Below are 14,022 nucleotides of genomic sequence, written 5' to 3' on the forward strand. Positions count from 1 at the left end.
TATCTCAATGGGTAAATTCAGTAAATACTTAAGGGAAAAAGAATAAAATGTTAATCTCTGAAAAAAACTTAGTAAAACTGTTCTAGTTTAATGTTCTTTATTTCTATGTTCGGCACGTATTGCTTTCACTCTGGTTTTTTTTGTTTGTTTGTTTCCATTTAGGACGTGTAGGAACACCTCATTTTATGGCCCCAGAAGTGGTGAAAAGGGAACCTTATGGGAAGCCTGTAGATGTTTGGGGTTGTGGTGTCATCCTTTTTATCCTGCTAAGCGGTTGTTTGCCTTTTTATGGAACCAAGGAAAGATTGTTTGAAGGCATTATTAAAGGAAAATACAAGGTAAATGACAGTATGTCTGAATCCTTTTCCAGTGAGATGAATTCTGCTTGTAAAATTTGGGAAGTTGATTTTTGTGTTGAGCCTGGCTTAAATTTGAAGCTTGTAAAAAGCTGCCTGTTTTACACAGGGGGAGATGATTCTCTCTCTTCATTCTGTCTTGTTTGTACTCTGTTTTGTATCACTGCTAGGAATTAGAATACAGGAATATTTACGCATAAAAAATAGTAAGTGAGTTTGCCCTTAGTTGTACCTTGAACTCCGTAGCACTACATAAGGTTTAGTTGTGAAGTATAATATAGTATATGCTACCTTCATTTTACAGATCATTTACATTTTTAGCAACATAAAGGAACTACTGTAAAGGCTGACTATCATATTGCTTTGATTTAAAACAAGATGAATGTTATTATGAACACATAGTCATTTTTCTTTTTAGTACCGATAAAGTGGAACTGACTATTCAAAAGGAGCCACTTGCAGCTGAAAGCATATTAGCATCCATGCAAAAAAAGCATGCTTCACAATGTAGTCATCCTAGAGCCACTATGGAGAAAATATTAAAACTTCAACTTCACTGTTTTTGCTGCTTTGTATACGATCATGCAGTTCTGCTCTGCTTTGCACGCAAGGTCATACATGATCCGTGCATTAGCAGAGAAGGAGTGGAAATTCCTAAGGCTGTTACAATCTGTAATGGGTTGCAGGAAGTTGTGGATATTTTTAGTAGTCTGCTAACATATGACAACTGTGGCACCGCACTTGGTCTAAAACACAATCTTCATTCTTTAAATGTTTTATTCCTATTGATTTCTTAGTGATACTGGTTTTTGAATTTCATAGACATGCAGACATTCCAGTTTAACTCTGTAAAAGATTTCTTTATGTAATCTGTCAAACAGCTAAAACTTTTTGGAAGCTTACAAGTTGTTTTTTTCTTTATTAAAAAAAGTCATGGCTGGAACATTCTGTCTTCTCAGTTCCTTTCCTGTTCCTGTTTCCACAGTTATATGCCTGTTCAGTGAAAACAGTGCAAGGATTTCAAAACCTCCTTGCTACAAATTTGCAGTTATCTTCATTTCATTAGAACTGAGAAAAGAAATTACAAATTACAATTATAAATGTGCGTTTCATAGCCAGATAATGTTTCAGAGCACTCCAACTTAAAGCAGTATCTTTTTGTTGCAGTCTGTTTTTAAATAAAGTTGACTTCTTTAAATGAGCAGAATAAATTATTGAAAAAAGGCTGGTTATTATGTTGAATTTTTGTTTCATAAAACAGCAGTGTTCTATCTAAATTAAACCTAACCTCTTCATAAATTAAAGAAATAGTTTAAAGATAGAATCCTTTAGCACAGAAAGAATTTTCCTACTTTAGTATGGTTTTATTGGGTTTCCATCTTGTCATGTCATAAATAGTTGGACACAAACCTCACAGTATGAATATATATTCTAAATTTTCCTTCACACTGTTTCATAATACCAACCACTGTTAAATCTCTATTATCTACTTTACACAAATAATCAATTCTGTTCTAAATTCTGATGACTAATTTAATTTCTTTTTTGTTAAATCTTTTGTAATCAGATGAATCCTCGGCAGTGGAGCCATATTTCTGAAAGTGCCAAAGATCTGGTACGCCGCATGCTTATGCTGGATCCAGCAGAAAGGATAACAGTATATGAAGCACTGAATCATCCCTGGTTGAAGGTAGTAAAACCAATTGTTTACATATCAGTTCCTTCTTGAACGGATAAAAAGATTTGTTTGTTTAAACTTTTCAAAGTAGACGTGACATTGTATAAGATATAAGATTTAAATTCTTTGTGAGATTAGAGCCTGAGTTTTTTGTAATGTCTAACCTTGAACCCTTGTTTAGCCAGAAGAACAAATTTTCTTAGGCATCATAGACAGCATAAGAGCATACACGGTAGGACTAGATGAAGCTTGAAGAAGGTAATTGTATGTCTTTCTGTGGCTCTCAAAGTCCAGAGGAGTGATTTCTGATCTCTTTACAGGTCCATTCCATCTAAATCTCTTCCCTACATTCCCAGCACGTAGCTGTGATGTGTAATACACTACTTAACTGCTTGCTTTCTTAAATAGATTCCTGAAATGTCCCACTGAGTAAAAAAAGTATGTAGTGGTAGGTTGCTGAAATCTGCTGTAACTACATAAAATTACATGGCATCTGGTAACCAAATTATTTTTCAGTGGTGGCAGAATTTACAACACAATTTGAAACAGAGCAATGTATTTTCTTTGGTAGAACCTGATTAATTCATTATTTATCTTTTTTATCCTTCATTTGTTTTCTGTAGTGTGGGCCCAAGATAAACATAATAGGGCATCCATTTCAAAAAGCTAGGATTCTGGTGTGACACTAGTAACACTCCTTTAATTGAGTCTGTAGTAAACATGGGTGATCTGTGTTTGCCTGCAGTTTGACTTTTTCTCATATGAGCTTACCTACATTTGGATGTCAAAGCAAGTGTTTTGTGCAAATGTGTGAATTCTGCTTATATTACAATTTTCATGTCTGTGGTCTTGTTGCTGATCTTGCCATTAACTGTTGAAAGACAGGAGCAAAAATTTAGTTTGAGACAGTCTTATTTCCAGGCTTAGGCTAGCATTCTGTCAGTCCATTCTCTTTTACTTTTGCCTAAGATAAACTGCCTTCCCTGTTAACTCAGACTTTTCTTCTAGCCCTTTTTATAGATAGAGCCAAATACAGCATGAAACAGCCATGTGACACCATATAGAGGTTGAATTACTTCTGCCATTGATTTCACTCTGATTCAGGACATCCGAATGATAAACATTTGCATTAAATTAGCAAGTATATGTGGCTTTTGTGATGTTTTGGGGAAAGTGAGTACTCAGCTGCTGCAAGTTCTCACCCTACTGTATACCATTTCCTTGTAAATTCTTAATCTGCATCTACAGTGGAGAATTCAGTGGAGTGTAAGTTAGCACCTGGTGTCACCAGCCATCGAGCTGTCACTTTCTGTTCTGTTATGCAGAAACCCCAACTCACAAGCTGTCTTCAGGTATCAGGAACCCTTTACAGAAGCATCTGCACATGTTGCTTCACTGGCATTGTACTCCAGGAAGCAGAGCTACTTCGTACTTGGCAGCTTCAAAGTTCAGTGCTAGCCACAAACTAACTTACAACATAAGAATAAAGCAGAAGTCTAGAATCTTACAGCAAAGTGAGAAACCAAATCACAAAACAAAAATATCCCCGGCCCCAAGTTAAGGATTATTTCAAAATTCTTTAATCCCTGTCAGTTTTTTGAAGTTATTTTTAACTTAGATTGCCTTGAGTCCTTATTCTCCTTATGATACTTAGTAGCTGATACATTTTTAGCCTAGTTTCTTTTGTTGAGGTAATATTAAGAACTTATATTTAATCTTTGTTTTCTTTTGTTGTGTTTTAAGGAGAGAGATCGCTATGCATACAAGATTCATCTTCCAGAGACAGTAGAACAATTGAGAAAATTCAATGCAAGACGAAAACTAAAGGTAAAATGAATGTCGTATTAATATAGTTACATAATTTGAATTTTAAGTAGTATTAGTAATTTTAAAAGCACTAAGAGAAATCTATGCTCTGAAGTCAGCAAAAATACAGAAGTGAAACTGATCTTCACAATAGCCTATCACAAAGATGTCTTGTTAAAGGTGTTCATCCCTTCTATCTTTGTTCAAAGTTTTCAAACTGAACTCCAGCACAAATTGTCTGGTGTCATCCAAGTTGTGTATGAGGTCTTCCTTTTACATTGATATAGTAATTCAACATAATATGAATTATTACAAGGGAGGGAATAGTACAGTGGCTTGTGGTATTGCTGTTAAGTTTATGGTAAAAGGAATATAATAATGTTCACTACTTTTCTTTGAAGAGAGCAAAAATGTCTTCTTCAGTTCTATACACAAGATTATGTCTCATCCAAATTGAAAAGAATGTTAACATTTTATAGCCCATAACAATATGATTTCCTGTCAAAACAATAATTATTCCTATCTTAGGAAGCTTAACAGAAATGTTTTTAAATCTACTGAAAGTCTGATATAACTTTAACAGAAGTAATATTATACAATATTGCTATTTGTGAGTTGTTTTTAAATTTGTAATAAACGCAGAATCAGGTGTATATTGAGTAGGTGCTTTGCATAAATTTAATCTAGCTACAAAGCAATTAATGATTAAGGTAACATAGTTGCTGTGGTTTCTGATAGACAGCACTTTGTCTTAGGTGGTTTGTGTATCCACATAATGCTTTAATTAGAATGTTAGCTCCTTTACATTTTAAAATATGACCAGTTTCCTTACTCCAGACACAGTTTCAGATCTTTTACTGATGTCTTTTTTGAGGAGCCACTATTTTTAGTCTCTAGCGCCTTGAAAGTGCTATTTGTATTCTACCATTTTCTCCAATCCACCACTGTTCTGCAGAGTGTGTTCTGAAATTGCTATCTAGTTTGCATAGTGCCACACCTGTAAGACATTAAAAATTGAGTGATTAAACTCTAGTTTTCTTAAATATATAAATATACTTCAGAGTAGATGACCATTTCTCTAGCTTTGTAACTTCCTATCTAATTACTCATTTTTGCTGTCCAAGATTATTACATTTTCATATAGATACATCATGGATGTCAAATAATGCTGAAGTGTCTGATTATGACAGTTTCTCAAATAGCAGTGTATTGCTTGGCTTTAAAGAGTAAATTTTTATACTTGCTAATCCATCCAATCTGGGAAAGACAAAGATGATAAAGTTTTTCTCTGTTGGAAGAGAATGTTTTTTCTTGACAACTGAATCTTTTAGAAACTTCAGACAGCAATTCAGAAATTTTCTCCCATTATATGGACACAATATATATCCAGGGTTTTCTTGCTAGAGTTTCCATCCCACTTCTGTCACCCTTACTTTTTATTGTAGCCTCTGTGTGGCATTTTTTATCTCTATCAAATTAGATACTAATTAATTGATTGTCTATTTTTAATGTTATGTATTTGATTCTGAAATATGTTGATGTTTTTTACTTTTTTCATCTGTCCTAACTAGTGTCACTGGTTTTTTTATAAGCTTGTGTCCTTTTACCATTTTTCTACCAAATGTTCTGCTTCAGAGGTAAACTCAAAATTAAAAATTTTTAGTGACAGCTGATGCAAATTACATAGGTCACTCCAAAAGTAATGCCTCCTGTTTATTTCCATGGAAACTACAACAGATACAGAAAGTACAATAACACTGTTTGATAGAGAAAATTCTCAGCTACACAACACTGATTATCAACACAGTCACCACCATTAACTGCATTTTTGCCAACAATGAACAAGAACATGCATGCCATGCTTATAAAAATCTGCACCAGCAGAAATGACACCCTGTTTCATTGCTGCTCTGAGGGTGTCATTGCTAGGAAAATATTGCCCACTCAGTCTATCTTTAATTGGCCTGAACAGATGGAAGTCAGAAAGTGCCAGATCTGGACTACACGATGGGTGTGGTTTTACAGTCCAGCCACAATGGACAATGTATTCCACAGTGTTCAAACTGGTATGCAGCCTGGCATTATCATGTTGCAAGATAAAGGTTGTCTTCTTCTCTGGCCTGACTCTCAGGGAAACTCGAGCCTTCAACTTAGTCATCAGTGTCATGATGTAGCAGAGTTGATGGTTTGTCCAGATTCCAGGAAATCCAGAAGTATTACTTTTTACCTATCCGATAAGACAATGCACAATGTTTTTACTCTGGCACATAGCAGTGACATCACGTCATCACTGGTAATGATGCTATCCAGGAAACAGTCATCTTCAGCCTCGAATTGGATCGATACGTCCTGACAGACTTGCATACAGTGTTCTTTCTGTTCCTGTGTGAGTGTTCATGGGACCCACCTGCTGCAAACTTTGCAATATTTCAGTGTTGCCGCCACATCGTTTCCAATGCACTGAAGCTGATATTCAGCTCCATACACAGTTCCTGCTTGTTATCCACTGATTTGCACAGATGAGCTGATCAAGACACTTTTCATCTTGTGGTGAGACAGCTGTGCATGGCCACATGCAATGTAACCTGTCTTCCACGTCACTGTCACACTGCTGAAACACACCACCCACTGTCTCACTGTGCCCATAACCACTCTTTGATCTCCATAATAAATGTTCAGCAAGTGTCAATGAATGTCTGTGGGTGCCATTTTTTCAGCATGCAGGAATTCAGTGACAAACCTTTGCTTCATTCTCATTTCCGTGTCAGACACCATTGTGTCAGACTGTCCCTCTGCTGCCATCTGCCACATGGCAACAAAATGGAGTGGAATATTGGCAGGAAAGTTCAACACCTACTGCCAAACCACCATCATCCACCTCTGGCATTATGAGCCAACTTAATAAAACTGGAGGCATTACTTTTGGAGCAGCCCTCATAGAAGTTAACAATAGAATTGAACATTAGCTCCATATAGTTAAATTACTTGCTGTCTAATATTTGGAGCTGAAACTGTAAAACATGTTGAGATTATATGTAAGCAGCCAGAGTTGTAACTTTTCTGGGCATTAAAGATTTCTCTGTTGTTCCTGACTTCTCTCTAATTGTTGGGCATATTTAAAATTTCTATAGTAGGTGCAGTTAATTTAGTGCATTTAATGGAAACCTGCACAGTACCTGTTGTTTCTAACAGAAATGTCCTGCCAATCACAGTGCTCAACAGTACATTCTAAAAATATTTTTCCATGGCTGCAGCCCCATGAATAACAATGATAAATAAACTTCGAAGAATGTTATTATTTCAAAAGGTTTAATTATAAGAGGTGTCTATTTGGGGGAAGAAAATCCTATATTTCCTTGCTTACTCAAAGTAAGTTTTATACCTCAGACTATCCTGAATAGTGTTTTGTGTAGATTCACTAGGATTTCTGGAGATTTTAAGGACTTTTGCTGAATTCTTTTCTGTTTTCCATAGCTTAAAGGATTCTCCTTCATTATGTCCTCCCAGCATGAATATGATCCATTACATATTTATAAGGACATGGATCTAAAAAAATTTAAAAAGTAGTGCATGTTATAAACCAAGTATCATTTGCTGATGAATCTTAACCCATTGCATAGACATGTATATATTGTCATGGTTTAGAAGCTGTCTCATCAAATTAAATTTTTAATTATTTCAACTTGCAATTTTGAATTGTGCTGAAGAAACTAGCATGTGATCTAAGCAAAATTATTTTTTTCTTCAAGCTTTTTAGTTGGTTGTTTAGCAACATTGGAAACTAGTTTAACTTCAGCCTTCCATAGTGGAAGACTATTCTTGCCTCTACTGAGAGCTTTGGCTCTGAGTTAGGGCTTATCAAAGTGTTTTCCAAAAAAGAACTGTTATCATGAAATCCCTCACAAGGAATATAGTTACTGATGTCCATGAAAGTAGTGTACAACCAGTTCTTAAATATAGTTATTGATAATAGCAAATCAGATGAATACTACGAAATTTATTTACTCTTCACCAGGAAGGTCAACACACAAGAGAGCTTGGGAAGTTCAGTGACCAAGCATGTATGGAAATGTTTTATTAAACTACTTTATGTAATTTAGATTTTGTGGGTATTTTTACTTAGGGGGCAGTACTAGCAGCTGTGTCAAGCCACAAATTCAACTCCTTCTATGGTGACCCCCCTGAAGAGTTGCCAGACTTCTCTGAAGATCCTACCTCCTCAGGTATTGTAACAGGAAGTGTATTTACTCCAGTCAATTTGTCCTGATTCTTTACTGACTAGAATACCAAGTATTGACCAATTTCTTACAATTTCGTAAAGTTTGATATTAAGTTAACCCTTAAATGTTAAAGCATGAGTAGTTGTCAGTTATAATCATAGGCTCATAGCATGGCTTGAGTTGGAAAGGACCTTAAAGATCATCTAGTTCCAACTCTGCCGCTGTTGGCAGGGTTTCCATCCACTAGATCATCAGGCTACCCAGGGTCCTGTCCACCGGGCTCTGGCATTATTTTTGGCGTTATGAGCCAGACCCCCCTGGTTTTCAATAGCAAAGGGAAGCAATAAATGTTATGAGCATGCAGCTGAGCGTTGGGCAGTACTGCTTCCACCAGTACTTTTGTCCTTGACCCGTACCCGTATATTTGAATTATCTCTCAATCCCTAAATTGGTAGCCCTGTCATAAATGTGTATCTTAATTTTGCCAAAACATTATGCGTAAAGTCTATAATCCAGAAGTATGGATTTGTCTCTCCTCTAAAATTAGGATTTAGAATCAAGTTAAATGATCTTTTTAAGAAAATGTAAGGCAATATGACTCTCTTTTATTTTTCTAAACAGCTAAATAATACTGGCAGAATATTTAAGTTATTGATGCTTATAACTATAAAGCTTACTTTACCAGAAGGTATTTCAGGAACTTAATTACTTGTGCAAAACGTCTGTGTTACAGTGAGTTCTCTTTCCCAATATTTTCATAAGTGTCAAAATTACTGAGCGACTGCACATGTTATGTAATACTTTTCTACTTTTTTATAGAAGCGTGTCATTTTTAGGAAATACTTTCATGTTATTAATACATAAATTCAGCAATATTTTTGTTGAAATTCTGAAATTTTATTTCTCGCAATTCAAATTTGAGTACTTAAATACAGAGATTTGCTTAGAGTTGCTTACTGATGATAAGTTTCATCTCAGACTGTGGGTAATTAATGCCTCGTCACTTCAGGCAGTGAGCTTTTAAATACTTGGTGAACCCGTAGGTAAAGATGCATATATGGTTTTAAAGAAAATAAGTTCATTTGACTTCACCCAAAATTCCTTTCAGTGCTTTAATGTTAGTTTCCAGCTACTTCCTCCATTTCAATAGAACAACTACCAACATGTTTAGCAGTAGACTAAAAGCTGCAGTTCCTCTTCCCTGTTTCAGTCTCACATCAACAGGACATGTGTTTTCCTCATAGGGTGATGTTATTGCAGATACTGGTGTACGGCAGAGGCACACTGTCTATTTTTTCTGCTCACAGAACACATGAATCTAGTACATACATACATTCTGAAGAATATTTGTGCTCTATCTATTGTTACCTTGTGTTTACCTCTGAAATAACTGTAGCAGTAGATTGTATTCTTAGAAAAGTGTTACAATTCTTTAAAATACTGTTGATCTCACTGATGGGAGATCACAGTGATCAGGAAACTGTACTTAGTGAGTACTTTCAGTGATATTTTCCTGACTATATTAGCTGATAAAAATACATAGTATGAGGATAAACACTGAGCCTTCCAAGAAGAGATACTGCAACTCTGAACTTCTGAAATTGCTAGATATGGAAATCTATTTTGTTTCCTCTTCAGAATTGCAGTAGTGATGTTTTCAAATTTTTCTGGCACATGAAAATAGTAGGGTCTTGTGATCTTTCTAAGCTGAAATAGTTCATAGAAATTCGATATAAAACTCTCAACTTGTAGTAGAAGCTTGGCTGTCTTCAGGTAATTGAAGTTTCCTTCCTAACATCCCATGTTATTTCAAATCATGAACTCTCATGAATAGCATTTAATATTTTAAATGTTGCTGTCTATTTAATACTCTCATAAAATTCCATGGAGCATACCATTCAAATTAAATGATTTGTCAGAAATGAACAAACTCCTACTAAGATAAAGATGCAGAAATGTAAATGCTTATTGTTATGCAAATTGTATATCCTATCTTGCAGAATTTTGAGAGACTATGATAAAGACACTAAAAGTGCTTTGAAAAATTAGGCAAATATGTAATAATTAAATAATTATAAATATTATTTTTAAAACTTAAGCTAAAATAATACTTGACTTCTGAAACTCTCTGTTCAGTAACTTCTTTAATAAAGCCTCTGAACAGCTCAAATGACAACACAAGTGTATTGCAAAATGTATTTTGTTAGAAGTTGAAACATTTGACTGTTGTTTGTCTTCAGAACATTGTAAAATGGCACTTTCCCAAGTGAGTAAAAGTTTTTATATTTTTAATATGCTACAATAAATATAAACCAGAAGTAAACAATTAGCAGTTCTAAAGGCTAAATACAACACATGGAAAAAATTGCCCCAGTAGAGGGTATTTAAAGTGGGCCATGAAATTAATTAGGGAATGGAGAAATTTGTAATCAATTTGCATTCTGCCAATCTTCCCCATCCTGCTCCCTTTCAACCCCCATCCTTTCAGGCCCTCCTATCACTCGATTGCACAGTAGATAAGGCAGAGAAGGCAAAGGTTGTCCTCTCAAATCATATGGTAACTGTTTGTTCTGTGATGGAAGAGACAGGATATATAATTTTTAAGTGTTTCTCAGGCTAGAGAATGAGCATCACCAGTACAAAAACTTGGGATTTTTCTGAATTTTACTTCATCAGTTGCCCATTTTGTGGCAGACCAAGGAAACCTGTGGAATTGTTTGAAGTTTTGAGTTGGGAATTTGAATTTAGGAAGGCCATTTAGTTCACTCTGGAGTCTTAGGTACATTCAGAATGTTAAGGTTTTTATGCATACAGTAAGTGAAGCCCATCAAATGAAGATTTTTCTTATAAGTTTGTTTTTCCAACAACCTTTTTATAGCCACATTTTCAGATCTGCTGAGTCACTGTAGGAGTTAAGCCAATGGATAGTCTTTGGAAAACTGCATAAGTGAATTCTAGATTAAAACAGATCTTGCCTTTTATTTAAAAAACTTTCCTCTATAATACATGCCTTAATTTCTTGGTTTGTGGTATTGGCATTCTGGTACGTGACTAACAGTTTCAAAGTAGCTTATGAAGTTCTCGTAAGTACTTTATATTGCTGTGTTTTGGTTTAACCACACATAAAGTAGAGCAGCGTATTAGATGCAAGACATACTGACCAAATCCTTAACTTAGTGGTTAGCTTAGGCTACCAAATAGCACTGTTGCAGTACATTTGAGCATTTATGCGCTCTCTGAGCTCTGCAGTAAATGTGTAATATGAAGAGCACAGAAGCAGTGCTTTATTATTGCATAGTAAGCAGATATTTTAAGTCTCCATTAGTGTTTCTGGCATGTTTCTTCAAATTGCAAGGGAAACGTTTCATATGGCATTTCTTTATAAATACATTTTGATATATTATTGCTTTATGTAAATAGTAAAGTTCATGCCTTTTTTCCTATTAGACTCTTTTGTTATATCAAAAAAAAAAAGCCCAATCTGACAGGCTTTCACAGTGGAATCAAACAACAAACATACAGCCACGTTGTCAGATCGGTTTTAAACATCCATGCAACTAGTTTAATCCACAAGTATTTTGTGGAATTTAGATACTGTAAAATATGAGCAGTGTAAACTCTTAGATTAAAAACTCTAAGTCTCAGCTATATGAGGAAGAAGGATACTACTATGCAAATAATACCACTCATTTTCTAAGTATTCGCAAAGAATCTTGTGCAGCGTTTTAAAGTATATTTAAAGGTAATAAATTGTATTCACCCTATAATTTACTTTACTATTGCTCAGCTAGTTGTGCAAGTATGATTGACTGTTGGTGCCCAGATCCTAAGTTAGAGTATTTCCAATACCTCATTATTGTCTTTGTTTTTTTAGCTATTTGTCTTTGTTGTGGTGTGTTTCAGTACAAAAATGAAGTATTAGTATAGCAAGTCAGCACTGATTAAAATCTGTAATAAAGTGTGTATATTTTCAAATGGTTCTTGTAATTAAATCACTGAAACTTTTGTTAAATTATTTCAGTATAACATTGTTAAATTCTAATTAGTAAATATAAGTGTGTTAAGTAATTAATAACAAGTTACACTTCACTGACAGTATAATAGTTTATCATTGCATTTGCTATGATCCTCTTACTTTAAACCATTTTTGTCTGGGAGTTTTTTAAAATAGTGTAACAGTGTTGGAAAAAAATCTGCTATTACAGATGCTTAACACTGAATATATGTGCTACTTTTCCAATGCCAAGTGCTTGTTTTCCTCCTATCCCACTCTACAAGTCCCTCTAGCTCCACTCATGGAAACCATGTTATTAAAAAATTTTAAAAAAAGAGATGGGGGAGGTATTGACAGTTTATTCATACTGTTTTGTGGCTAAAGTAGTATGCTAGGCTGCAGCTTTATAAATTGCTTGTTCTGAAATCTTCATGCTGTTTGTTGTTTGTCCAAATGCTGCCTTCCTACTAGGACTTCTAGCAGCAGAAAGTAGGTATCCCTTTGTTTTCCTTTAAAGCATAGCATTCAGCTATAGTGTGTGTCTTTGCATGTTTAAAAATCAGCGTTTTTTCTCTTCATTTTACTATCTTCAGTTTTAATACTGCCTGCTCGAGAAAAATAGCCTGTATATTGTGCTTAAATCTATCAGTAACTTTCAAAATGTAATTAACCTGAAATAATACCGTTTTCCAGGGAATTCTGAGTGCTGTAGGTTAGAGGCAGTATTAAAATTAACTGGGATTTTTGTCTAATTGTTTTTTATATTTGCAACATAATTGAAATAGAATTTAATTTCATTAAATTAATACAAAATGAAGTTGTTTGGTTTTGCATTTTAGTTCCCAAATTAATGTTTTCATGGGCTAACGACTTTTTTCTCTTGAACACTAAACATACACTGTAGCGTTAGTTCTATATTATTTTCTTGCTGTACCTTTGCATGAACTTTCTTGATCATTCTGTGTTGACAGTGGTATGTGACATATGCATACGCATCGTATATGTACGCATATACAGCCGATTTAAATAACTATACCATCTGTGACTCCTTAATGAAGAAATATTACAGAGGCGTAGGGCGGATGTTCTGCTGCAAGTTAGCTGCACACTTTGTGCAGACTGAAAGCACAAGCACTTCTAAACTTGCAGAACGTGCTAGACAGAAGAACAAGTGTGAAATGTTAGACCTTGTGATACAAACCACAAACATTTCAAAACCAACAAATGCGGCATCTGAAAAGATAAGCTATAAAAGTGTTCCATCTGACAGCCCCTACGTCGGGGCAGCAAGGCACATGTCTATGTCTCCATCTCTGATCAAAGTCAGGGATTGCTGTTTATTTGATTCTTTTGATCTTAGAGATCGTGGAGCTTGTTCCTTTACTTCCTACTGTCCTCTCTCAGAATCCCCATCCAATAATATAAGAACGAGAACTTGGTAGATTTTAATATTACATTTCTGAAACTATTATTTGTATATAGTTCTAATAAAAAAGAAGCTGTCATATAAAGCCTCAGCCAATGATTTTGTTTTGAAATGTGCCACCTTCAGTAAATTCAATGAATAAAAGGCTTTGCTGCCCTCTTACTGGTCAGAAGAGCATTTCCATACATTTTTGTAATGAGGAAGAAAGTACCTAAAGAAGTAGTAGTGAAGGGCACTCATTTGTTACAGTCGTTCTTTGTTCAGTTGCATGTAAGCATGCAGTTTGTGAGGTATGGGTCTGTTCTGACCCTAGGCTGTTTTCTGCCACACTTGTGGCTACTTTTTGGGAGAGATAAGCTGGGAAAGAGGATTGGCAATCTTTTGTAAAAGTCCCAAGTACAGAAGGAGAAGAAAGTCAGAGATACATGAACTCATAGTGCCCCTGTGTGTGCAGAATAAAACAAGGGTCTATTTCTTTTCATTTTCTCCAAAGTTTACTTGCCTTTCTTTCCTTCTGTGTATTCCTGAGATATTATTCCCCC

At 35.1% G+C, this 14,022-nt stretch overlaps 1 protein-coding gene across 9 annotated transcripts in view; it reads left to right on the forward strand.

Annotated features, from left to right (window-relative positions):
* The window catches only part of CASK (calcium/calmodulin dependent serine protein kinase), a 184,110-nt gene that overhangs the window by 111,729 nt on the left and 58,359 nt on the right, over positions 1-14,022 (forward strand). For all 9 annotated transcript variants that reach the window (XM_010724674.3, XM_010724648.3, XM_010724660.3 and 6 more), the window contains 4 exons: positions 163-338; positions 1,924-2,046; positions 3,778-3,861; positions 7,964-8,063. In XM_010724674.3, the coding sequence (XP_010722976.1) occupies positions 163-338; positions 1,924-2,046; positions 3,778-3,861; positions 7,964-8,063 (483 nt within the window). The remainder of the gene's footprint in view (positions 1-162; positions 339-1,923; positions 2,047-3,777; positions 3,862-7,963; positions 8,064-14,022) is intronic.

Source organism: Meleagris gallopavo, chromosome 1 (assembly GCF_000146605.3).
Source record: "Meleagris gallopavo isolate NT-WF06-2002-E0010 breed Aviagen turkey brand Nicholas breeding stock chromosome 1, Turkey_5.1, whole genome shotgun sequence".
In the NCBI taxonomy this organism is placed as follows: domain Eukaryota; kingdom Metazoa; phylum Chordata; class Aves; order Galliformes; family Phasianidae; genus Meleagris; species Meleagris gallopavo.